We start from the raw sequence: 23,247 nt of genomic DNA, 5'->3' as shown, positions 1-23,247 counted from the left end.
TTTCCTCTCTTGGAGGAAATTTTAGGGTTCTTTATGGCTGAGGGGGGAGAGCGCTTCAACGTGCGCAATCCGGCCGTGAAGCGCATCTTGCAGGAGGTGAAGGAGCTCCAGAACAATCCCAACGATGACTACGTGAGCATGCCGCTGGAGGTGAGCGATCGACTTCTTCTTCCAGATTTCCTTCTTGATTTCTTCTCGATCTGTCGCAGGACAACATTTTTGAGTGGCAATTCGCGATCCGGGGTCCGAAAGAGACCGAATTCGAGGGCGGAATTTACCATGGCAGGATCCAGCTCCCTCCAGAGTATCCGCTCAAGCCGCCAGAGTTCGTGCTTTTGACGGTGAGTGGCTACTTGTGACGATTGTTTTGGCGATAATCTCTCGATGTCTCTCTCGCTCAGCCCAATGGAAGATTTGAGACCAAAACAAAGATTTGCTTGAGCATATCAGCGCATCATCCAGAGTTTTGGCAGCCTTCTTGGAGTGGTGAGTGAAGCTTTTTCCAGTTCTTTACTTTGCCTTCGATTCGATCGCGTGAGAAGGACTGACGCTTTTCTTTTCTTTTTCTTCGTGTAGTTCGCACTGCTCTGGTAGCTCTCATCGCCTTTATGCCGACAAAGCCAGAAGGAGCTATCGGATCCCTCGACTACACCAAGGAAGAAAGGAGGGCTCTCGCGATCAAGTCCCGCGATGCCGCTCCAAGAGTTAGCACTCCCGAGCGCCAGAAGCTGATCGACGAGGCAAGCATTTATTTATTTTCATCGCCCTCGAAGCGATCAAATCGCCATAACTTCCATGGTTTTCCAGATCCATGTCGAGATGATGAAGAGAGCGCATCCCGTGCCAGACACGAAAGAACCACCGCCGGAAGACGCTGCCAAAGAGGTAGAAAATAATGGTGTAGAAGTGGAAACTACTCCATCTCCAGCTTCTCGAGATTTAGCTCCGGCTCCAGCTCTAGATCCAGCTCCAGCTCTAGCTCCAGTTCTAGCTCCAGCGCCAGCTCTTATAGCTCCAGCTCCAGCAACGATCGACGCTGTGAATCCACCAGCAGCAGCAGCAGCAGTAGCGGCGATTCCCGCGGCTGGAATTCGAGCGAGGAGATCGGAAGAGCAAGCGGTACAGCAGTCTAGCGATTTCGGCTTGACGGCATTGGCGATTGGGCTGGCGATAGCCATCGTTGGCATCCTCGTGAGGAAGGCCCTCCGGCACTACGGCTATGTGATATAAACGCGACGCAAAATAAAGAACTAGGGTTTAAGAAAGCCCTAGGAGGCGGGCCAAGGAATCTCTTCTTCTCTCTTCCGCCATGGTTCTCACTTCGCGCTCGTCGCGTCGCGTTCTTCTCACCAGCGCTCGCGTGTGCTCGTGCAGGAGACGTTGCTTGTATTCAAGGCGGGCAAAATGCTGATGGAGGGAGTCCAGGTCCGCGCGGATCCAAGGAAGGGGTTGTTTTGCATCGTCAGGGTAAAGATTTGATGAAATTTCGGTGGATTCTCAGCTCGCGCAATCGAAATTTTCAGGACGAGGCCGGGCTTGTGCACGTCCAGTGGCAGGATCGCGTGTCGGGAGCTGTGGAGGACGTAAGCATAGCTCTGTGATTTGGATTTTCTCTCTTTTCTCTCTTCTTTGTGTCTGACATGGACAATGCAATAGGATCAAATCGTCTTCTCGGATGAAGCAATCTTTGAGAAGGTAAGAACTTGATTTTTTATTTTCCTTCACGAGTCTCGATCGTTTAGGTGGTCTTATTAGGCAGTGTGATTTCTATGGTGTAGGTCCAGCAATCCAATGGCCGAGTTTACATCCTAAAGTTCAAGACTGATGATAGAAAGATGTTCTTCTGGCTCCAGGTAGATAGAACTGCTTCTAGATTTTCTTCTACAGCTGTTAAAGCTCTCGTGTCGCATTTTTCTTCCATCCAGGAGCCAAATCCTGCGGGTGACGAGAGGCTGTGCGACGCCGTGAACATCCAAATCAATCAGCCGGGTATGTCGTTTCCTTTGACAATGACTGCATTGAAGTTCTTTCCTAGTAGTGGAGGATGCGTCGGTGGAGGAAAGTATCGAGCGTGACATTGTCAAGTAAGTCCTGAGATTCTGTGTTTGCTCTTTCACGTCTGATGATGGTTGTGCCAGCACTGCTGACGATACTGGGAAAGCCACCCCGTCCGGAGGAGGAGCGGTCGAGAACATCAGAAATCCTCCCGTGCAGCTCGCCGAGCTACAACAGATACTGGCAAACCTCGGCCAGAGCCTGAATGGCCACGGTAGAGCAAAACTTAATTCTCTGCTATACTCATGGAGATTTTTCTTTTTCCTTCTTGTAGGGGGGACATCAAGAGCATTCCAAGATCCAGGTGAGTTTTCCTTTCCTATAAACAAATACATGGTTTCGTTCATTCTCTCTTCTGCAGGGCCTAGTCTGACGGACGTTCTTAAACCGGATCATGTGCTCCCGCTGCTTGAAAACTCCCACCAATGGGAGGAGAGACTGTCTCAGTATCTTCCCGAGGTAATGCGATACTTTTGCTGGTCCTTGGTCCCCACGACTGAAGCAACTTGCATCTATCCAAGCAGGGTAAATGGACACCCGAGGCCATCGCGGATTTAATGCAGAGCCCACAGTTTCGTCAGCAGCTCGACATGTTCACTCATGTAAGTAAAAACTTTTTGAACTTCTTTTGCTTGTTTCTCACCAACTTGACAATGATCCAGGCTCTCAGGTCGGGTCAAATGGATTTGCAACAGTTTGGCATTGATCCGAGTCAGTGTGAGTGTGGATTCACTTTCTTACTGTTTGTAGATCTTGAGAAACAAATTTTATTGCTTTTCAACAGGTGACTTCACTGTAGCATCGTTTCTAGAAGCGATACAAAACCAGGTGGAAGCTGGGGACCATTCGCAGCGCGACGTGGATGACATGGACGAGTGAGTGATTTGTCACTCTCCGATCCCTCTAGTAGTAATTGAGAAACTGGATTTTGCTGGAGGAAGAGATGGGGACTTGAACATACAAGCCTGGCGTTTTCCTCCCTCCCAGCGTAAGATCACGCGGTTTGTACAAGCATGAGACCAGCTTTCACCTTTAAGAAAGAAAAGAAGGAACTATCAATCTCAAATAACGAGACCTTTTGAATCGATGAATGAAAATCTAGCTCACCTAAAGCAGGCCTGATTTCTCCATTGCCTTTGGTTGTCACTTGGTTCACGAGAACTACCTGTGATTCGTATCGCAAAACTTGTCAAAGACTAGAAAGTATTGCCATACCGCGAGTTCATGATGGTGAGCCAATGCCATGAGCTTCTGAGCCATGCTGTTGAGCAGCCGGGCCCGGAGAGCCAGATCGTGGAAGTCTTGGCGGAAGTGAAATGTGACACTGTCGATGACAAGGAGTTTCACCTAGAAATCGTTTTAAGTAGAAGCGGGAGGAGCAAACGGAATCTAGTGGTATAGTACCTCCTTGTGTTCTTCCAGGAACTTATTGAGGCTGTTGATGGTGGCGATCTGCTCGGTGGAATCGAAGACGCGGAAGTAGAAAATGTGCGAAAGGAGAGACTCGACGCTTTGATCTGGCGTCACAAGAGCACTTCGTTGAGCCATTTGGAGCACTCTCTCCATCATAAAGCTGCCTTCCGTGTCTGCTCGAGCAAAAAAAAGGATTAGTGTTTTAGAACATACGAAGCTTTCTCTCATTCTTATCACTCGTAAAAAAGAAGAGACAAAACTTCCACACAGTAGCAAAGTTGTTTCCAAGAGATAAGAATTTCCATACGTACCAATGTAGACAGCGTGACCATTGAGACCACCTAGAGATCGAGGGAGTTGGACGTTTATAGCAAGCTGCATCCTGTGAGAAAGAAAAAAAATAGAGACTTTAGAAGTGATCTCGCTGTGATCTAGAATGAAAAGCGTGGGTCCATACCCGAGCTGCGTTTTTCCAATCCCCGGAGCACCACCTGGAGAAGAAGGATCGTGATTTTCTCGTCTCTATACACTCTTCTCCTTACAAATTTCCGTCAGCTCCTTGGAGGCGACTCCACCGCCGAAAACTCGATCCAAACCACTGCAGCCAGTTCCAATCCGGCTCCGGGATCGATCAAACGACATCAAATCCCAAGCAGTCTTTGCTCCTGAGTGGAAAAAGAGGGAGAGAAAAAAAAGAACGAGAGACTCATTCCAGGGACTCCAATCGAATTCTCTTACCAGCAATAGGCGCTGGAGTAGCTCCGATTCGCCGCAGAACAGAGAGCGCCTCATCGGAAGAGATCGATGCGTCTGGAAATGTACATTCTCAAGCATGGCTGCATTTTCTCACAAGAAACACACCTCGTGCGAGATCCAGAGGCGATGCGCCGTGGAGATCCGCGATGGAAGAATAGCCGCAAGCGAGGAGCTTGGATCGGAGATATGGCGGTAGGCCGAGCCGCGCAATGCTGCCACCGTCGTCCATACTTCTTTAGGGCAAAAGAAGCAAATGCCCTAAAAACAGTATGAGGGAGATGGAGCTCATGGGCGCCAAGGCCACCGAGGAAGAATCCAGAGTGGAGATGATCGATAGTGGCGGCGGCCAAGATCACAAGGCCAGCGATCCCGCGAATGGCGTCGCCGAGGGGAAATCCGTGGAAGAAGAGGATGATAGAGGCAGCAGCAGGGCAGACGAAGCGCCTCTCCTCCAATCCGCGGCGAATGGATCGGCGGAGGCGGCTGCGGCGCCGCCAGAATCGGCAGGGGCAGCGGCGGCGAGCAAGATCGAGAGCTTGGAGGAGATGGAGTCGAAATATGCGGCCTATGTGAGGGACGACTGCTATGGCGCCCTCGGCCGCGGCGCATTGCCCTGGGGCGAGAGGGCGAAGCTGGCTGCCGCGCTCCTTACCATCGTTCCTCTCCGATTCGTGCTGCTCTTCCTGGTCTTGCTCATCTACTACGCAATCTGCCGGATTTTCACGCTGTTTAGATCGCCATCGGACGAGGAGGGTCAGGAGAACTACGAGTATCTGCGGGGCTTCCGGCGCTGGATCATCGCGTCCTCGGGGAGGTTCTTCGCGCGGGTGATGCTCTTCGTGCTGGGATTCTACTGGATCAAGGTGAAAGAATCGCCGTCCTCGGCAGCGTCCTTGCAGCAAGGGGCAGCGCAAGTTGGTCCGGATGGATACGAGCACATAGCTGTAAGATCTAAGTTTATGGTAATTCTTTCTTTGATGATCCAAGTTCTCTTGCCAGGCGGAAGATACACCAGGAGCGATCGTTTCAAATCATGTATCCTATTTGGACATCCTCTACCACATGTCTGCTTCGTTCCCGAGCTTCGTTGCTAAGGTGAATTCTTCTTTCGTAGCAAAAGAAATCATCTATAGTAGTACTTTGCCTGGTTAACGCAATTTTTCTTCCATCCGGCTCGAAGAAATCAGTGGCCAAGTTACCTCTGGTCGGCTTGATAAGGTAGAGCGATCTTTCTTCACACAAACGTGATGTCCTTTTGTCTAACTGGCATTGTTTGGCTGCGCAGCAAGTGTTTGGGATGCGTTTACGTCCAGAGAGAATCAAAGACATCGGATACCAAAGGAGTCTCTGGTGAGTGAAGCAAAGAAGATTCGAAGCAAGCTTTTGATTTCCTTTTCTTTCGTTTTCCAGGAATCGTCAGCGAGAGGCTTCGAGCTGCTCACAGCGATCCAGGAGCTCAGATCATGCTTCTCTTTCCAGGTAACACAAGAGTTTTTCTCGCTACCACTATAGCACAGCAAATTTGACTTTGCAGAAGGGACAACCACTAATGGACAGCATCTCCTTCCGTTCAAGACGGGTGCGTTTCTAAGCCAGACGCCAGTCTTGCCCGTTGTGCTCAGATACCCGTACACTCGTTTCAGTCCGGCCTGGGAATCCATATCCGGGGTAAGCTGTTCCTTTCGATTCTCCTTTCTGACTTTTTTCACCTTTTTCCAGGTACGCCACATTCTCTTGTTACTATGCCAGCCAATCAACTTCCTCGAGGTTACGAGATTGCCAGTTTACAGTCCATCAGACAAAGAGAAGGCAGATCCAAAGCTCTACGCAAGCAATGTACGAACTTTGATGGCAACTGCAGAGGTCAAGCTTGTGAAATCATGGGTTTGTCATGTTTGCTTGACAAGTATTTTCATGTTCGTTGCGGCAGAAGCTTACAATCTCAGACATTGGACTGCAAGAAAAGCGGATCTATCTCAACGCGATCCGGAGCAAAACGACTGCTTGAAGAGAGAAAGAGAGAGGGGAGAGCATTTACAATGGAGCAAATTTTGAGCGGCCCGTGCACATTGTCACATGCTACCACGCAGACAAAACTTTGGTCGCCTCCACCGGCTAGGTACTCACTGGAACATTTTAGAGTAGGCCTTGCGTTCCTGATCCCGTCTCGCTAGTATCTGTAATACCACTAGGTAATCGATCCAGCAACAACGTTTCGTTACCTTGTTCTTAGCTGTTGTGAGCTCTTTCCGGATACCAGCTGCTCAGTCAAACAACGATTGGCTTCTAGAAGTGGAAGAAGAACGAGCAAAGATCGAACTTACCATCGTTGGGCTGGATCTCTTGAGCTTTGCTCAGGCTTGCCACTGCTGCTTCCAGGTCGTTTAAAGCCAGGTATGCCTACAGAGAATAGGAAGAGCTTAGAAAAAGCAGAAAAATACAGTGACAATCACCTGGCCTTGTCGAAACAGTGCCTTCACATTGGGTTCTCCATTGTTCATGGCGTACTCCGTGTCTACCAGAGCACCCCGAGCATCGCCAACTCTAAGTTTGCAGGCCTGAAGCACCAAAAGAGTGAGGCCAAGCAGGAAGATAAGAGAAAGATAGAGACTTACAGCGCTGTTGGTGAGAACCAAGGACTTAATCCTCCGCAGATTGTTACTCTTCTCTGCCAAAAACAAAGCAAAAGAACGCTTTTTCGAAACCAACGAAACAAGAGCGAGACAAACCTTCGTCTATCTCTTCCTTTTCCCAGCACACGTCCAAATATCTCAAGGCTTTTCTGTACTTGCGAAGCGCCATCTTGTAGTCGCCACGCTACGGAGAAAAACATAACGTTCCAAAGCTCTATAGAATGCAAACGAACAAAAGGAAAGAAACGAATCACACCTTGAAGCAATCGTTTCCCAGGCTCTTGACGGTCTCCACGGCCGACACCCACCAGGCCGACTCCTCTGGCTGCTCGGGCAAGTCCGCTGGCCAGTCCGGGAATATATCACCGTCCTTCCAGAAGAGCGACACTCCATCATCGGCTCCCTCCGGAAGCTCTCCACACTCGGTCACCACCAGGGGATTCACGGGCCGGTCCTTGTCGTCCGTTATAGCGTGCTCCATGCTGCGAATCACGCCCATTCCCTTGAGAACTTTGCCAAACACGACGTGCTTGCCGTCGAGATGTGAGGCTCGAGCGGTGGTGATGAAGAACTGGGAGCCGTTGGTGTTGGGCCCCGAGTTGGCCATGGACAGCAGCCCCTTGCGCTCGTGCTTCACTTTGAAGTTCTCGTCGTCGAACTTGAGGCCGTAGATGGATTCGCCGCCGGTGCCGTCGCCAGCGGTGAAGTCGCCGCCTTGGATCATGAAGCCTTTGATGACGCGGTGAAAAGACACGCCCTGTTTGCAAAAGAGACGAAGAAGTCAGTGAGATGCTGGAAGAAAAGGAGATGACTTTTCTAGATGATCTCACACAGGCATGAAGAAAAACTTCACACAGAGATAAAATTCTCGCAATGAAAATGCAGAGAAGTCAGTGAAAAAGTGAAGAAACGGAAGGATTTTTCATCGAGAAGAAACAGAGATCATCTAAGAAGAAAAACTCCGAATGAGAGTTGGAGGAAAACATATAAAACTCTCGCAGTGAAAAATGCAAATGCAATAAAGGAAATATAGAGAGACAACAAATACCTTGTAATGGAGCGGATATCCGGAAGAACCGACGCCTTTCTCGCCAGTGCACAGCGCCCGGAAATTCTCGGCGGTGCGCGGAACAATATCCGCGAAGAGCTCCACGACGATCCGGCCCTCGAGCTCGCCTCCAATGCTGATGTCCATGTAGCACCGAGGATTCGGCGCCATTGCTCGTTGGAACCCTAAACCCTACGAGGAAGAAAGAGAGAATCAATAGATTCGCGTGTCGGCGCGTACTGGGGATGGGATTTGAACCTTCGACCTCGGACCCACAAAGCATCTGCCGTCCGGTGGCAAATATTATTCCGAATCTTACACGTGGCACGTTTGTATTCGTGAAAGCGCTAGCTTGGCTGGCCAGGGGTCCATTTTCCCACCTGCAATGCAGTAGATGGTAAGTCACACAATGCGAGGAGCGAAGAAGGGCGCTCTAGAAAAATTCTAGTCCAGGGCTTGGGAGAGCTAGGGTTCTAGCGATCGGGCAGGGGATGAATCGAGGTATGGCGGCCTCCTCCTGCATTGCGCTCCTGGGGGTGCTAGTGGTGCTGGGATTCGCGGGATTGGCCGCGGCCAAGGGGGGGGACAATGTAGCGCTCGCCGCCAAGCCCAAGAACAAGACGGTGGCCGAGATCTTCACCAGCGATCTCTTCGATTTGATGTTCAATCACAGGAATGAGCCGCAGACGCACGCGCAGGGATTCTATGACCACTACTCGTTCATCACGGCCGCCAAAACCATGGAGAAAGAGGGGTTTGGGGTCACTGGCGGCGAGACGGTCCAGAAGAGGGAGATTGCGGCATTTCTAGCTCATGTGGCCCATGAGACGACTTGTAAGTTCTTAGATCTGCTAGAGCTCCAGGGAAGAACAAGCGCTTTCTTAGATCTCTCTTAGAGAAGAGTTTTAAATTTCTCTCGTGGCTAATGCTTTGCTTTGCGAAAATTTCAGGTGGCTATTCGGCAGCTAAAGGGGGACCTTACGCGTGGGGGCTTTGCTACAAGGAAGAACTTAGTCCACCAAAGATCTACTGCGAGGATAGTTTCCTCTATCCTTGCTCCAAAGGTGTCAGCTACCATGGACGAGGAGCTCTCCCACTCTACTGGTAAGTTCTTCGATCCAAAACCGGGATTTTCCTTATTCCTTGTGTTTTGCCAGGAACTACAACTATGGACCCGCTGCAAAGTACCTCAAGCTCGACCTCATGAATCACCCAGAGATGGTTAGCGAGAACGCGACAGTGGCGTTCCAGGCGGCGATCTTCAAGTGGATCACTCCCGTCAAGCCCAAGCAGCCATCTCCACACGAGGTGATGGTCAACAAGTGGAAGCCATCCAGGAACGACACTCTGTCGTTCAGGAGCCCCGGATTTGGAATGACGATCAACATCATGGCTGGAGACGACGAGTGTGGCCACGGCAGCGATCCAAAGATGGAGGACCGGATCGCCCACTACAACTATTTCCTCAACATCATCGACAAGGACGTGGATCCGGGCCTCAACCTCGACTGTGGATCGCAGGGAGTTCTCAATCCTCCCAACCCGGTCCAGTGAGCACACACACACAGGTGGATTGCGGTACGCTCGATCGGAAGTTCCTCTCGATCGAAAAACCAAGCTTTAGTAGTACTGGGAGGAATGAATAACGAGAGAAGACTCTCGCTACCATGCTACTGCTGCGACGAGAATTTTATAAGATAGCTCTACAGGAGGAACAGGCAAGCAGGTTTGTAGAGGTATGTGGTTGTACTGCTTGCTACACCGGATTGAATTCTTTGTCAAATCATGTGTGTATTAAAGGTATAGGATTTTAAAAAGCGTCAAATAAAGTTGGACCACCATTTTCACTAAATTATCAACTTTTTACGTATAAATTATCACTTTGTCATCTTTAAACTCTTATCAGACAACATCCAATAAACCAGATACCAGGCAGAATAGAGCACACTGGGACTCAGTTTGATTTTTCTTTACAAGGTTTCCCTTACTTTTTTGGCACTAAGTGGTTAGTAGCGACAGCACTCTCCACTCTCAACAGGGTACAAAGACAACTGGTACTCCAGCCGCCATTTTCGCCCCTCATGTCAACCGAAAATTATTAACATATATATCATTTTTATTTTACTCAGCCCTCTTTCAGTGAAACTACACTCTGGTGAAAACAACCCAACAGAGGTTTAGTTACCCTAGTGACTTGCATTTTCACTAGCATTTGGCTAGTTATTTACCCCACAAACTTATCCAAAGATTTCGGATAACTGGATGTCCACATCTTACATAGATACAAATTTTATTGAAATATGGAGTCCATCCACATTTAGGAGTAGTGCAAAAGAATTTAGGGTTTATGGATTCTCATGTCGCAGCGGCAGGATTCACGCGCAGGTACAGGAAGCTCTCGTTGCAGGATCGAGTGGAGACGCTTCTTGCCGATTCGAGCGAGGCCAAGCCGCAGGTCGATGAGATCTGGAAGAGTGTGCTTGGCGCTGCAACAACAGATCAGGAAGCGAATCCGGATGACGAGGAGCTGAGCTTTTGGGTGGTTTACGCAGAGGCTTGGGAGGATGTTGCTGCAGCGCTTCTTCCGTTGATATGCATGAGGTGTATAAGATTCCTGAGGGCGTTGAGGCGAGCAGGAGGCTGCTGAAGCAGCTGCAGATGGAGGAAGGGCGGTTGAACGAGCTGAAGATGAGGTTCATTCCCGAGCTGAGGAGCTTCAAAGGAGGCCCCTCGGCGGTGCAGTGGGCGAGGTTCAAGAGTGCGACTGTGCTCTTCTGTGAGGATCCAGAGATGGAGCACCTTCAACAGGGGGGTGCCCTGTACAAGCAGGCTGCACTTTACAGGAAATTCTTGCAGCTGCGACTAGAGCGAACAAACAACAACGCTTGATCAATCAACCCTTTGAGCTTCAAACGCGCGGTTCATACTACAGTTTTCAATGCATTTAGTGGCCTAGCTGCTTTTTTTAATCCGTTTGGGAATATCCCTTGACAAAACGTTAAACAGTAGGTAAACGGTTTAACCACTGATTAAAAAAAGGCATATGCGGTTCAGATTTGGCATGGCCAGCCTTGAATATGACAAACAAAAATACTTCTTGGAAGGGATAACCAACCGAGGTTAGCGATTATCGAGGATAATCTCGAGTGGCAATCTGCACAAGATAAACCCTAAACATTTATAGTTTTCATAGGAAATTAGGGATTTCAAGAAGGATTATCCTCGAAATTGCTAACGGAAATGGTTAACCGCCTTATCTATTGGGAGTGGCAGAGCGATCAACCCTTCTTTTGCGCGGCGTTGAGGCAAAGATCCGATGGCGGAGGCGGAGATGGCACTGCGGCGATGGCGATCAAAGCTTCTTCTGGGCGGTGTTGGGTGGTGGAGGCAAAGATCCAATGGTGGAGGCAAAGATCCGATGGTGGAGGCGGAGATGGCATTGAGCGGCGATGGCGATCTGCAGCACCCGATTGTCCCCTGCTATGGCGGAGGAAGAGGCGCCCTAAGGCCGGCACCTTGGCGACGGCCGATCAAAGCCGTCAGCTCTCGTTCATAAACCATGTGTAAAATTATGCATCCCATAAACTAACTATCAGTGTATAATTACATGATTTGAAACAACTGACACGACCAACAGTGGGATAGGCAATCCTGTTGAAGTTCAACATTAACTCAGCCACATGGCTCAATGGGTGCATGCCATGTGGCATCATCAGACTTTATTTCACAATTCGTTCAATTCACAAAAGCTCAATTTCCGTTTTTCTCTCAACAGGTTATGGGCCTTGCACGCGAGTATGCCCTAAATCCCTTCATTTCTGGAAGTTCAGATTTCACAGGCTCCAGTTTATTTAAGAAATGGGGGAGTGGCTATGTTAAGATCCACGCGTACGGTAAACGAGGTTCAGAAGTTTCGACTGTTTAATAACAGGTCAGGAAAACGTCGGCCCAGCTAGTACACAGATCTTCTTTCCCGAAGCAATGCATTCCTGAAGCTATATTTTTAAACAGGTGCAGCTGTGACGTATGGCCATATACATGTGATATGTTTGACAAGTATGATTACGAAGAGTTGTTGAGTTTATGGACAGGCACCTCAGGTTTGGGAAGTTGAAGGCTGGTGAAGATGGTCGTGATTCCATTTATCCGGATCGGATCAGGTGAGCATCTCACATTTTGTTTAGCATGTGGTTTGAAGTGTTGTAGTTGCAAATGATTGACGAAATTAAATCACGAATCTATATATATTAACTGGATGTCGACCGACGATTGGAGAGGACTATATTGCATGAAGAAGACGAGATGATAACGCATTGCCGACATATATGAGCTAGCTACCAAATTGCTTTTCTGAAACCAAGAAAGTTTCCCAAAAACAGGTCAACTTTCAAATTATAAGATATTAACATAGTTTTACAGAAAACAAAATTGAATCTAAAATTTAATTTCTATTTTAATAACATCCATTAACGCACAATATACTTTGTTCATGGCGAATGTTACCGTGCTCTGGTCATTGTCGGGGATTTTGTCGCTACAGCAGACTAGACAGAACACAATTTGATAGCAGCAATAAAAACCTTTCCAGTAGGCTGCAAAATGCATGCTAAGATCAGCCATGTAACTCAACACAAATGTGGGTGTTTGAAGCTCACCTGTTGTTACCAGAGCCTGAAACGCAACCAAGCAACCATCAAGAAGAAATCCTTCAGGTGTACATTGCCGTTACTTTGAAGTTCCTGCGGAACCGATGAAAACTTAATAGTACCAGTGTCAAACTTTGTGAGAATGAAAACAACCTGATAAAAAACATTTGTGAGGATGGCGAAATAGTTACTCTCGGCAATGGATAGGTTTTGGCTGTTCAAAGCTTTGTCCAGTAACTGCCCGCAAATGAAGGCTCCTGGCTGCCTGATGTTTTGATCCGGTATAAAACTACAAAAACGAGGAAGAGGTTTTGATATACATAAGTTGGTAATATAACTTCAAAATCACATACCCGCATGCTGTAATGCAGACTTCCGAGATGCACCATTCTGACAAAGCCGAGAGAATTCCCCATTTCACATATTAGAGATGGAAAAATTGAATCCGTCGTCGCTAAGCCTGCCCAGTTTTCTGATGTGTTAATTCAGCCGCCACGGGGTAGCCACAATCAGATCTCTTCTTGTTTCTCTGTTTCCTATAGAAGCATCATCAATCCAAAGAAAGAGCTGTTTTCACTTGTGCAAAAGGAGCAAAGATTTAAACTGCCCAAAGACCCCAATAATCAAATCTAGCCGCAGTTTCTCAGATCCAGGTTCAAATTTCAAATTTAACTGTTTGATTTGTAAAAATTCACAAACCGCTGCATAATCGGGCTCCCGGAGCACCTTAGTACTACTGATATTGCAATTCTTAATATTTGTAAAGAAAGAAATTGATGGACAAGAGAGTGCAGGATTTAAGTGATAACAAACACAAATATAATTTCTTATTATGCAACTTATTTGTGACTCTGGTTATCCAACCCTGTCACGTGAAGTGCTACACGCAGTTTGAGTAGTATTCAGGTACAGGGGCCAACGACACGACTCGTTCCACCTCGTATTGGTTCCCCTGCGGCAAAAAACTTGGTTTGAGAAGTATTACTCACGGTGACGCTTATTGTCTCAAATGACCAGATGCCTGCATTAGCAATGCTAATGCGGGCGAGAGTAAGCTTAGCAGCACATATGACATGACATTCACGCCCTGTGAATGTGAAGGTATTGACTTGGTTACTCTCAAAGTCATCCCCTGGACCATCGAGATCAGAGAAATCCAAGACAGATTCATCTGAAGAAAACAAGCGGAGATCCACCCTTTCATCCGTGCCTGTAGTTCCTGTTCTGATCTTGATGGTATAGGTGCAAGTCTGTAAAAACAGTTTAAAATGAAACTTATGACATTTTGAAGAATTCTTACACTCTGAGAAAGAGTGTGTTGGACTCCTCCGAACAAGATCATCACCACGGCCATCACCACACTAAAAGAAACCATCTTTGCCATTGTAGTTTCAGACACTCATTAATGACTTTTAAATACCAGGCTAAAAAAATCGTATCTTGAAAATTAATCTTTCAAGTTTGGTAATTGGTGGATCACATTTTTCAACTTGAAAACCGTGGCAATGTTGAAACTCTTACACCAATAAACCAAACCACAAATAATTGCTCTAAAAAGACTACGAATTAAGTACATAAATACGAAGAGATTTAAAATGTGAAGTCCAAGTCAAATTGAATAAAGTATTCGATTGTGTAGTTGGTTTTCACCCATGTGATGACAGACATCAGTCTAGCACACCCATGAAGCCATAGAAGCATCATCAATTATCTACAGTGCCAAAGAAAGAGTTGTTTTCAGTTGTGCAAAATGAGTTGAAGATTTAAACTGTGCCTTCGATCTCCATTAAGATACTTGTTAGCCTCTTCATGGCCTGAAAACAAAACGGTTAGTGAATTTCACAGATTTGTTCACAAACCGTTTGCATATTCTGAGCTTCTTCTTTGGAAAGCGAAGCCAGCTTCTGACTCCAAACTTGCAAACCGTTCATCCCGCTTCCAATGCTGTCCATATCCAACCCATTCTGAAGACGAGTTCGCTCGGCCAGAAAATGAACTCTCGCAGATTGAAACCAATGCAACGAATTGAACTGTTTGTCCTGATCAAGCACCTGCTTAACACAAGCAGCAAGTCATAAGTGAGTCTTACAATCAACAACGTTATGAACCTTGAGAATGTAGGCGATTCCAAGAGCAAAACCGTCGTCTGTAGACATGGCGTTAACAGCATCTCGCCCGCGCTTATGAAGCTTTTCTTTCGACTGATGCATTGCGTCTGCTGCATTTATCGTCAAAGCAGGAACCATCAAGAAGAAATCCTTCAGGTGTACATAGCCGTTACTCTGAAGTTCCTGCGGAGCCGATGAAAACTTAATAGTACCATTGTCAAACTTTGTGAGAATGAAAACAACCTGATAAAAAACATTTGTGAGGATGGCGAAATAGCTACTCTCGTCAACGGATAGCTTTTGGCTGTTCAAAGCGTTTTCTAGTAGCTGCCCGGCCTGAACTGCTAAAGAAGGCAAATGAAGGCTCCTGGCTGCCTCCTCAAAATTCTGTTTGATGTTTTGATCCGGTATAGAACTACAAAAACCCGGAAGAGGTTTTGATATACATAAGTTGGTTTTATAACTTCAAAATCACATACCCGCATGCTGTAGTGCAGTAATGCAGACCTCCGAGACGCACCATTCTAACAAAGCCGAGAGAATTCCCCATTTCAGATATTAGAGAGCGAAATTGATCAAGAAAACTCAGTTTTTTTATGTCTTTATTCAGCTTCTCAGCTCTCGCCATGGGGTAGCCATAGTCAGGTCTCATCTTGTGTTCCTATTAAAACCATTAGTCAAGAAAAAAAAACGTCAAAATGTTCCTTTACCAAACGAGATTTGATGTGATCATCAAACAGAAACTGATAAAAGACAACAAATTTCTGAGCCAGATATTGATATGCGAAATTGACTGTGGCATTCATTATTCCCGTGCCGTGTGTACGTATCGAGTTTGCAACATGTTTCACGTTGACGGTTCAAGTGCTTCCGACTCCGAGCATTTGAAGGTTTTTCCACAAAGATCTACACATATGATCAACAGAAACAGTCACAGTGAATGTTGTATAATGCACCTGAGTGTTGAGGTTGTAAGTGTAGCAAGCTACAAAGATGTGAATGTTACGCATAATCTCCAGAATATCCACCCCTTGTTCTAAAGTCTGTCCAGGAAGATGTATGGCATCTAGATGAAGTCCGTATTTCTGTTCCACAAGATTTTTCATTTGATTGTAAGTCTGGAATCGAAAACAAACGCCACAGTGTAAATTTTCCAAGAAATTGCAAACGAAGAAGACGCCTGAAGTAATTGATTTGACTCAGCCATTCAGGCGCACTAAAAATCTCTCTGACTGTGAGGGTGGATATTACAACAGTAGATTTCACTCATACCACGTGTCTGGCTGCTATTAGTCCACATGTAATATGAGTGTGAAAAAAACAGAAGTATAAAATATTTTATGAATATCCAATCCTTATGCCCCAGATGGGGCATCATGCCCATAGCAATAATCGATGCTATGTGCTATTCATGGGCCATAAACCCATTCATCCCATGCATTCAAGCAAGTTGTTAATGTTGAAAACCAAATGGACAATCAACCAAATTGCATACCGCTCCGCCCTCCATTTTCACTAAATTATCAACTTTATACGTAAAAATGGTCTTTAATGGTGTAAACTAAAAGAAGCAGAGCCGTTGGATGTGAACATACAAAAAATAGATCAATGGTCGTGTTTTTGAGCTGGAATTTTGCTTAGAGCCCAGATGAGCAGCACGCCAACCATTGCTCCAGCGCAGTGTGCTACGTGATTCACACTCGACGCAGCTTGCAGCATTTGAGTCTCTTCCACCACCTTTTTCCCAGGAACTCGAATTCTCTTGTCAGCGCAAATGGAGTTATGTTCTTACCTTGTTCACAACAAATTGTCCCAACACCAACACCTCGAGCAGCTTTCTCCAATCCCAGCTCAGCTATGGAAAGAGTGAAAGATAAAAAATCTTGAAACAATTGTCCCGGAGAGAAAACCAACCTTGACAAGAACGCTGATCGCGAACAATCCAAACACCGCTCCAGAGGCTCCGATCGACACAACGTTTCCAGGGAGGAGCAGCCAGGAGAGAAGATTTGCTCCAACCCCGGTCACAATGTAAGACGCCCACAGCCCAAATCCCCCCTCTTCTTCCTCCACGAGCTTGCCAAACATGTAGAGGAAGAAGAGATTGCTGGAAATGTGGCCCCAGTTTCCATGGCAGAAGGTCGCGGTGATGAATTGGTACCAGCGCGGGGAATTGTGATAGAGGTAGAGCAGCTTCATACCTGGTACCTAGATCCATCAAGAGCAATGCCATGGAAATCCCGGAATCGCGAGCGCGCAACTCACCTCCAGCCAGTGATCCAGCGCGTAGACGCCGAGATTTGCGAGGAGGAGGAGGTAGAGAGCATTCCCTGGCTTCCTGCGCTTCTCCCCCTTCTCCTCGAGCTCCAGATTGGAATATTTCGACGCCCGGGCACGCAAGGAGGAGCGATCGCCGCGAAGCGCCATCCCGCGATTCAGTAGCAGCAGCCTACTCGATCGAGGAGCGATCGACAACGCCTGCGCCGGCGCTCTGAGGGCTAGAATCGTCATCGCCATCGTCATCCGCGCGCCTAGGGCATCTCGCCAGAATTTAGGGTTTATGAGCTCTTCCTCAAGAACAGGGATGGCGGCGTCGAGGCGCCCGCCCGTGGACGAGCTCCGATCCACGGGCTTCAAGCACAATGCGAGGATGGGCATGGCGCTGGCACCGTGCGCCGCTCTGATGCTCGGGATGGGCGGCAAGCCGGTGTCGGCCACGCTCACGGTAGGACTCATGATCTCCTACATTCTAGATTCTCTCCTCCTCAAGCGCGCGGCCTTCTTCGGGGTCTGGGGATCGCTGTTCGCGGCCGGGATCGCGTTTTTCGTCACAGGGATCAACCTCTCCAGCTCCAGCTGGGCTCTCCAGGGATTGGGACTGCTCGTGCTCATGGAGCTCATCTTTCTCATTGGCGTCTGGGCATCGCTCCAATTCCGCTGGCTGCAGCTCGAGAATCCCTCGGTGGTGATCGCGCTGGAGAGATTGCTCTTCGCGACCACGCCGATCGTCGCCGGCGCTTGCCAGACGTGGGGAATTGTGGCGGCGGCGGGGGTGGAGCACGCCGCGTTCTATCTCATGGCCGTCCAGTTCGTCCTCTACTGGCTCTTCTCGCTGCCTAGGACGTCCTCGTTTAAGTCCAAACCCGAGAAGAGCTATGGCGGACAGATCCCCGAAGGGTCCCTACTCATCGGGCCTCTGGAAGGATGTCTCCACACTTTGATGCTACTGTTTCTCCCACTGGCGCTCCATCTCGGGATCCACCACCGGCGGCTTGGATCCGCCAACGCCATCGCCGAGCTCGTCCTCCTCTTCTTCGTGCCTTTGCTCTTCCAGCTCTACGCATCCACGAAAGGAGCTCTGTGGTGGCTGGCCAAAGATCACAGGCAACTCGACCACTTTCGCCTCGTCAATGGCGCGATCGCTCTGGTGGCGGTGATCCTCAGCCTCGAGGTCCGGGTGGTGTTCTTCGCGTTCCACCAGTACATCCAGATCCCGCCACCTTTCAACTATCTGCTCGTCACGCTCGGCCTCTTGGGAGGAGCTGCCGCTGTTGGATTGTTCCTCCTCGGCCGCGTTGGAAACACTCCTCTCACCGCTCTCCTCCTCGTCGCCGCGCTCTCGTCCTCGCTCGTCCTTGGCATGCCACTCAAGGTTCGTGCTTCTAGAGCTCCAGCTCTCGGGAAAATCGTTTCTTGGGTGCTCAAAGATTTTTGCTGCAGTTTCTCCCAGCTCCGATCATCTCCGCCGCGTTCCTGGGCCACTACCTCGCGTCCAGAAACCTTGGATCGTATTTTCTCTTCGCGGTTTCGGCAAGCGTTTCAGTCACCTGGTTTGTGTTCCACAACTACTGGTCACTGAGCATCTGGGTTGGAGGAAGCGAAATCAAGTCGATTTGCAAGCTTCTCATTGCCAGCGCGAGCATTGCCTTGGGAGTTCCAGGGCTGAGCACTCTTCCCGGCAAGGCTCGCTACCTCACCGACATTTCTTTGATCGGGCATGCCGCACTGGTTTGCAACCTCGAGAACAAGCTCTACAACTATCCCGGGATCTACTATGGCTACACGGACGACGTTATTTATCCAAGCTATGCGGTGGTGCTCTCCACCACCTTTGGATTGCTAGTCACTCGAAGATTGGCTGCTAACAATTTTGTCACATCTCTCGGAGCTTGGGTGATCTATTGCCTCTACGCTTCCAAGCTTGGGATGCTGCTGTTATCTTCCAGAACTGTGCTGTGGTCCTCGGTGGTGTTGCTTCTGGCCGTCTCGCCACCCGTTCTTCTCTACAAGTAAGTTTGTTCTTTCGAGGGAGAAGTTTGTTCGTTGGAGGTAGAAAGCTAAAGTTTTCGCTCTTTCCTTCACAGACAAAAAGGAAAAACTGGAAGTCGGATGAAACCATGGCAAGGATTCGCTCACGCAGTCGTTATTCTCGCGGCTGTATTCTGGTGCCAGTCGACAATCATCGAGGCTCTCGAGTGGTCTTTCGGTCGACGTCCCTCGGACAGTGTTATTCTCGGTTCCATGATACTCTTGGCGGGTTTTGCCAGCGCCCCGATCGTAGTCCAGCATTTCAACCACTTGCAGGTACTTTTCAAAACTCTGTTTTCACAGCTTCTCTTCTCTAAGAATCACATTTTTACGCTGCAGGCAGCGAGAAGATCACTCGTCCTGGTCCTGGCAACCGGCCTGCTGTTCATGCTCTTGCAGCCGCCTCTCCCGTGGTCCTTCTCGAGGCGAACGTTTTACGTGAGGGAGATCGACTATTCCGACGACGAGGCGATCTATGGCGGAATAGCAGCAGTGCCGACTTGGTCGACATGGCTCCTCCTCGCGACGGCGATCACGACCCTGGCGGCGCTGTCCTCGGCTCTCCCGGTCCAGCACTTCGTCACACTTCGCTTCTTCTACGCGATCGGCGTGGGTGCCAACCTGGGGATCTACATCGCGGCGCGCTACTTCCCTGAGCTCGTGATCATCGGCGTCCTCCTGCTGGTGGCGATGGTGTCGGCCTCGCTCTTCCTCGTCTTCGTGCTGCTACCATCGGCCTCCAGCCCCCGCTTCGTGCCGTGGCTGTTTGGACTCCTCGTCTCGCTGCTTCCGGTCATGTATCTCCTCGAAGGCCAGCTCCGGGGGGGATGGGATCAAACAGGTGGCGATGGCGACGAGAAGCTCGTCTCGATACTGGCTCTCCGAGGAGCACGCAGCTCGCTGCTGGGTCTCTACGCCGCAATCTTCATGCTCATCGCGCTGGTGATCAAGCTCCAGCTCGCTTCGATCCTCCGAGAAAAGGGAGGAGTCCACACCGGAGGAGGAGGAGGAGCTGGATTCGTGCCAAAGCACCGGCTTTTACAGCAGCAGCGAGCTTCTCACATGAGCCCTCTCACTGTGAAGAAGCTCTCGGCGGAGGGGGCGTGGATGCCAGCCGTGGGGAACATCGCCACCATCGGGAGCTTCCTCCTGTGCATCGTCCTCAACCGGCACCTCACCGGCGGATCCGATCGAGCGGTGCTGTTCCTGGCGCCGATCCTCCTGCTGCTCAACCAGGACACCAATCTGGTCACCGGATTCGGCGATCGGCAGCGCTACCTCCCGCTGTGCGCCGCGGTGTCGATCTACCTCGCCATCTCCTCGGCGATCAAGGTGTGGGGCGAGGTGTGGCACGGGCACGAGAGCTCGTCGTGGGGGATGGAGATGGGCGGGGCGGGGGTGATCTACGCGGCCAAGAACACGGTGCTGCTGGCGATGGTGATCCCCAGCCACGCGGTGTTCAATCTCTTCCTGTGGAACCAGGCGCGGGCGTCGGACATGGCGCTGCTGGTGACGAGTCCGCTCAACGCGCCCGCTATCGTGGCGGCTGACGTGGGCAGCATCCGGGGGCTGGCGCTGCTGGGCGTGATCTACGCGCTCCTCCAGTTCATGATCTCGCGCCGGATTAGGATCGCTGGAATGAAGTACATTTGAATTGATGGATTGCGGCAAAGAGAAAGAGCGCTAGGGTTTGGTGGTGGCTGGCTGGCTCGATCGATCGAGAAGATCTGGGAGAATACGCGCATTTGATCGATTGCTCAGATAGAATGGTAATCGCGGCAAGAACAGAGAAGAGAAAATGGGGGGAAAAGTTGGTCCGTTCGAGCAGAGCTATCTCGCTAGGGTTTGGTGGAGGAATGCCGGTGTTGGTGTAGCGTAGATCGAGCGCAGCTCCTAGCCTAGGGTTTCGATCGATCGCATCGATCGATTGCTACACAGGATGGGGCAGCCAGCGGCGGGCGCGGCGGCGGCAATGCAGCGCTCTAAGAGCGGCAGGAGAATGGGGCTCCGGAGCCTCGTCCGGGCGTGCTGGAGCCCGCCCATGTCCGATTGCGAGTGCTACGGCGATCGCCAAGAGGTAGTGGTGGAGTACTCGGCAATGCTCTTGCCGCCGCCTCGCATTCCTTCTCCTTCTTCCTCCCTCCAGAGCTTGCTCATGGCGTCCCTCCCGGACGATCTCCTGGTGGAATGCCTGGCTAGGGTACCGCGCGGCTCCATCCGGCAGTGCGCCATGGTGTGCCGCCACTGGCGCACGATCGTCCAGTCCGACCTCTACTACCGCGCGCGCGGGAAGCTCCGGATGCTCGAGAGCTTCGTGGTGGTGTTTGGCGGTATTGGCTCGGGGCTCTCCTCCGCCACGTACTCCCAGTCCACGGGCCAGTGGCAGGCCGGCCTCCTCTTCCCCGACAACCACGACCACGACCACGACACGTCATCCTCCGACCACACCTTCATCCACGCGCAGTCGGCGGTACTCCAGCATCGCATCCTCGTGCTGGGCGCCACGCTGGCGGGCGACTGCACCATGGTCTATGACACGTGGCGGCGGACGGTCGCCCGCGCGGCCCCCATGCTCCTGCCACGGAAGAAGTTCGCCTGCTGCGTCATTGGGGACCGGGTCTACGTGGCCGGCGGCGCCAGCCGTTGCCGGGCCAGCCGCGACATCGTCATGCACGAGGCCGAGGTGTACGACCCCGAGCTGGACACGTGGCGGCGGCTCCCGGACATGCGGCACCGGCGCTACGGCTGCATCGGCGCCGCCGTGGACGGCATCTTCTACGTCATCGGCGGCATCAGGCGTCCGTACGCCTACCTCAGCTCCATGGACTGCTTTGACCCCCGGGTCAACGCGTGGCTCAAGTCGCGCCCGCTGCCGATCGGGGGCGGCTGCGTGATCTCGTGCACCGTGGTCGGGTCTTGCATCTACATGCTCTCCAGCCACGCCGTGGAGCTCTCCTTCTGGCGGTATGACACACGCGGCCAGGCGTGGAGCCGGATCAATCTGCCGCCCATACCGTCGCCGCTGAGGATCGACAACCTGCTCAAGTTTTCGTGCGTCACGGTGGGCAGCGCTGTGCACATCATCCAGGTCGGGGGCTGCATCGACGATCTGCTGCGCCGCGGCGGGAGGAACCCGCGGGGGCTCCGCGAGGGGCTGGTGCTCGTCTACGACACGCGCGGGCAAGAGTGGTCCAAGGCGCCGCATTTGCCCGACATGAGGAACGGTGCCGTGTGCGCGGTCGTCCAGTGCTGACGACGCCGGTCTGCGGCCGGTCAACGGTTGCCATTAACTTTGATTCTTTATTGTTGTAGGATATTCACTTGTACTCTAAATGCTTTTGAGAAGGAAAGAAAATCCTCCTTGCCAACTGAAGTTCTCCAGAATGCAACAGATCGTGCGAGAATTTGTCAACAAGTTTTTTCGCAAAATGAGTCTATGATTGTAACAATCGGATCAAAGAAACTTCAGAGTCTGCACTGATCTCCAGGTTTCTAGACTTATTGGATGATTACGATGCTAGCTCCCGAACAGCCAATGTGGGAAACCAGGCCTCCAGATTGTGCAGCAACAAATAAGCCATTTGTCTTCTCCACCTTGTTTGATGATTCCGATGGTTCTTTACAAAAAAATGCTGCAAGAGTTTAAGGAAAATGCACCCGTGGGGTGTGAACACGACCACAAGGTGGCACTCTACCAACTGAGCTAGGGTGGCTTGTGTAAAATGTCTCATGAACAGCATGAAAATGGAGATTCAAGCCTTTTATATTTATAGAGCAACAAAGCTAATCTAATCTAAAATGCCAAGTCAGCAAAATCTCATTATTTTTGTTTTGTAGCTCATGGACTCATTAGTTGTGGTCTTTTTCACCATTCAGCCTTTACACTTGGTCCAAGTTCCACATGTTTGACCCTATGACATACACCCTAAAAGTCATTATGGCATAGTCATATTATTAAATTACAACTCAAAAGGACTTTGTCACATGATCAAATTTATAATTTTGTCTCAAAGTTTAGACATAAATTATAGAGAAATTGAGGTCACCCAAGGGAAATCTCTCACTTGCCCTTTTACACTAAGGCCAAGTCTATTTTCATTATCTTATTAGTAGTTTAACACCATATATATTACAATCTTGTCTCTCCAAGAAGACTGAGTGTGAAATTGATATGGCTTTGAGGCCATCTTTAGGATTTTAGTTAATATCCTAAGTTGGAATGAAGACCTATGAAGGTTGTGAATGAGATTTCTCCAAATGATTAAAGGTGTGGTTAAGTG

General features: G+C 49.8%; 10 protein-coding genes across 13 annotated transcripts; 6 read left to right on the top strand and 4 right to left on the bottom strand.

The window, feature by feature from the left end:
- Positions 1–1,305, top strand: LOC9646295 (ubiquitin-conjugating enzyme E2 32). The gene is made up of 5 exons (XM_002970075.2): positions 1–150; positions 210–341; positions 402–486; positions 577–740; positions 808–1,305. Exons 1-5 carry the CDS (start codon positions 34–36, stop codon positions 1,228–1,230), a joined length of 921 nt encoding a protein of 306 aa, XP_002970121.1. The 5' UTR covers positions 1–33; the 3' UTR covers positions 1,231–1,305.
- On the top strand, positions 1,275–3,185 carry LOC9646294 (26S proteasome regulatory subunit RPN13). Of its 2 annotated transcripts, none has more exons than XM_024674882.1 (13): positions 1,275–1,312; positions 1,375–1,467; positions 1,524–1,583; positions 1,657–1,695; positions 1,779–1,853; positions 1,926–1,989; positions 2,039–2,084; positions 2,139–2,269; positions 2,330–2,359; positions 2,417–2,514; positions 2,580–2,657; positions 2,718–2,772; positions 2,840–3,185. In XM_024674882.1, the coding sequence occupies exons 1-13, from the start codon at positions 1,310–1,312 to the stop codon at positions 2,932–2,934; spliced, it is 867 nt and encodes a 288-aa protein (XP_024530650.1). In that variant the 5' UTR covers positions 1,275–1,309; the 3' UTR covers positions 2,935–3,185. The 2 variants fall into 2 exon arrangements, with proteins under 2 accessions (XP_024530650.1, XP_024530649.1); XM_024674881.1 differs by having other exon boundaries at positions 2,036–2,084.
- LOC112346278 (DNA repair protein RAD51 homolog 3-like) lies at positions 2,774–4,464 on the bottom strand. 3 transcript variants are annotated; one of them, XM_024674879.1, is made up of 9 exons: positions 4,330–4,464; positions 4,207–4,278; positions 4,011–4,133; positions 3,926–3,959; positions 3,780–3,850; positions 3,460–3,641; positions 3,271–3,402; positions 3,163–3,220; positions 2,774–3,085 (listed from the first exon to the last, which is right to left on the bottom strand). In XM_024674879.1, exons 1-9 carry the CDS (start codon positions 4,451–4,453, stop codon positions 2,943–2,945), a joined length of 939 nt encoding a protein of 312 aa, XP_024530647.1. In that variant the 5' UTR covers positions 4,454–4,464; the 3' UTR covers positions 2,774–2,942. The 3 variants fall into 3 exon arrangements, with proteins under 3 accessions (XP_024530647.1, XP_024530646.1, XP_024530648.1); XM_024674880.1 differs by having other exon boundaries at positions 3,049–3,085; positions 3,163–3,216; XM_024674878.1 differs by having other exon boundaries at positions 3,780–3,959.
- Positions 4,465–4,469: 5 nt separating this feature from the next.
- Positions 4,470–6,456, top strand: LOC9645695 (lysophospholipid acyltransferase LPEAT1). The gene is made up of 8 exons (XM_024674875.1): positions 4,470–5,168; positions 5,224–5,319; positions 5,405–5,442; positions 5,510–5,574; positions 5,635–5,703; positions 5,759–5,892; positions 5,944–6,087; positions 6,155–6,456. The coding sequence occupies exons 1-8, from the start codon at positions 4,494–4,496 to the stop codon at positions 6,230–6,232; spliced, it is 1,299 nt and encodes a 432-aa protein (XP_024530643.1). The 5' UTR covers positions 4,470–4,493; the 3' UTR covers positions 6,233–6,456.
- Positions 6,098–8,105, bottom strand: LOC9646293 (peptidyl-prolyl cis-trans isomerase CYP40). Its single transcript, XM_002969818.2, has 8 exons — positions 7,906–8,105; positions 7,114–7,614; positions 6,954–7,041; positions 6,840–6,892; positions 6,678–6,782; positions 6,549–6,624; positions 6,447–6,484; positions 6,098–6,401 (listed from the first exon to the last, which is right to left on the bottom strand). The coding sequence occupies exons 1-8, from the start codon at positions 8,074–8,076 to the stop codon at positions 6,348–6,350; spliced, it is 1,086 nt and encodes a 361-aa protein (XP_002969864.1). The 5' UTR covers positions 8,077–8,105; the 3' UTR covers positions 6,098–6,347.
- A 182-nt stretch (positions 8,106–8,287) lies between these two features.
- Positions 8,288–9,757, top strand: LOC9646292 (chitinase-like protein 1). The gene is made up of 3 exons (XM_002970072.2): positions 8,288–8,739; positions 8,856–9,009; positions 9,063–9,757. Exons 1-3 carry the CDS (start codon positions 8,397–8,399, stop codon positions 9,457–9,459), a joined length of 894 nt encoding a protein of 297 aa, XP_002970118.2. The 5' UTR covers positions 8,288–8,396; the 3' UTR covers positions 9,460–9,757.
- A 3,567-nt stretch (positions 9,758–13,324) lies between these two features.
- On the bottom strand, positions 13,325–13,967 carry LOC112346279. Its single transcript, XM_024674884.1, has 2 exons — positions 13,852–13,967; positions 13,325–13,801 (listed from the first exon to the last, which is right to left on the bottom strand). The coding sequence occupies exons 1-2, from the start codon at positions 13,933–13,935 to the stop codon at positions 13,454–13,456; spliced, it is 432 nt and encodes a 143-aa protein (XP_024530652.1). The 5' UTR covers positions 13,936–13,967; the 3' UTR covers positions 13,325–13,453.
- Positions 13,968–16,133: 2,166 nt separating this feature from the next.
- LOC9646291 (rhomboid-like protein 11, chloroplastic) lies at positions 16,134–17,025 on the bottom strand. Its single transcript, XM_024674883.1, has 4 exons — positions 16,925–17,025; positions 16,574–16,860; positions 16,452–16,514; positions 16,134–16,396 (listed from the first exon to the last, which is right to left on the bottom strand). The coding sequence occupies exons 2-4, from the start codon at positions 16,856–16,858 to the stop codon at positions 16,265–16,267; spliced, it is 480 nt and encodes a 159-aa protein (XP_024530651.1). The 5' UTR covers positions 16,859–16,860; positions 16,925–17,025; the 3' UTR covers positions 16,134–16,264.
- A 192-nt stretch (positions 17,026–17,217) lies between these two features.
- On the top strand, positions 17,218–20,629 carry LOC9646290. The gene is made up of 4 exons (XM_002970070.2): positions 17,218–18,311; positions 18,380–18,948; positions 19,024–19,243; positions 19,307–20,629. Exons 1-4 carry the CDS (start codon positions 17,220–17,222, stop codon positions 20,618–20,620), a joined length of 3,195 nt encoding a protein of 1,064 aa, XP_002970116.2. The 5' UTR covers positions 17,218–17,219; the 3' UTR covers positions 20,621–20,629.
- A 233-nt stretch (positions 20,630–20,862) lies between these two features.
- LOC9646289 (F-box/kelch-repeat protein At5g26960) lies at positions 20,863–22,331 on the top strand. The gene has a single exon (XM_002970069.2). The coding sequence runs from the start codon at positions 20,907–20,909 to the stop codon at positions 22,218–22,220; it is 1,314 nt and encodes a 437-aa protein (XP_002970115.2). The 5' UTR covers positions 20,863–20,906; the 3' UTR covers positions 22,221–22,331.
- Positions 22,332–23,247: the final 916 nt, after the last annotated feature.

This window comes from Selaginella moellendorffii, unplaced genomic scaffold (genome assembly GCF_000143415.4).
Source record: "Selaginella moellendorffii unplaced genomic scaffold, v1.0 SELMOscaffold_13, whole genome shotgun sequence".
Classification (NCBI taxonomy): domain Eukaryota; kingdom Viridiplantae; phylum Streptophyta; class Lycopodiopsida; order Selaginellales; family Selaginellaceae; genus Selaginella; species Selaginella moellendorffii.
The sequence above is the reverse complement of the archived record's forward strand: the minus strand, read 5'-3'. Positions and strand labels throughout refer to the sequence as shown.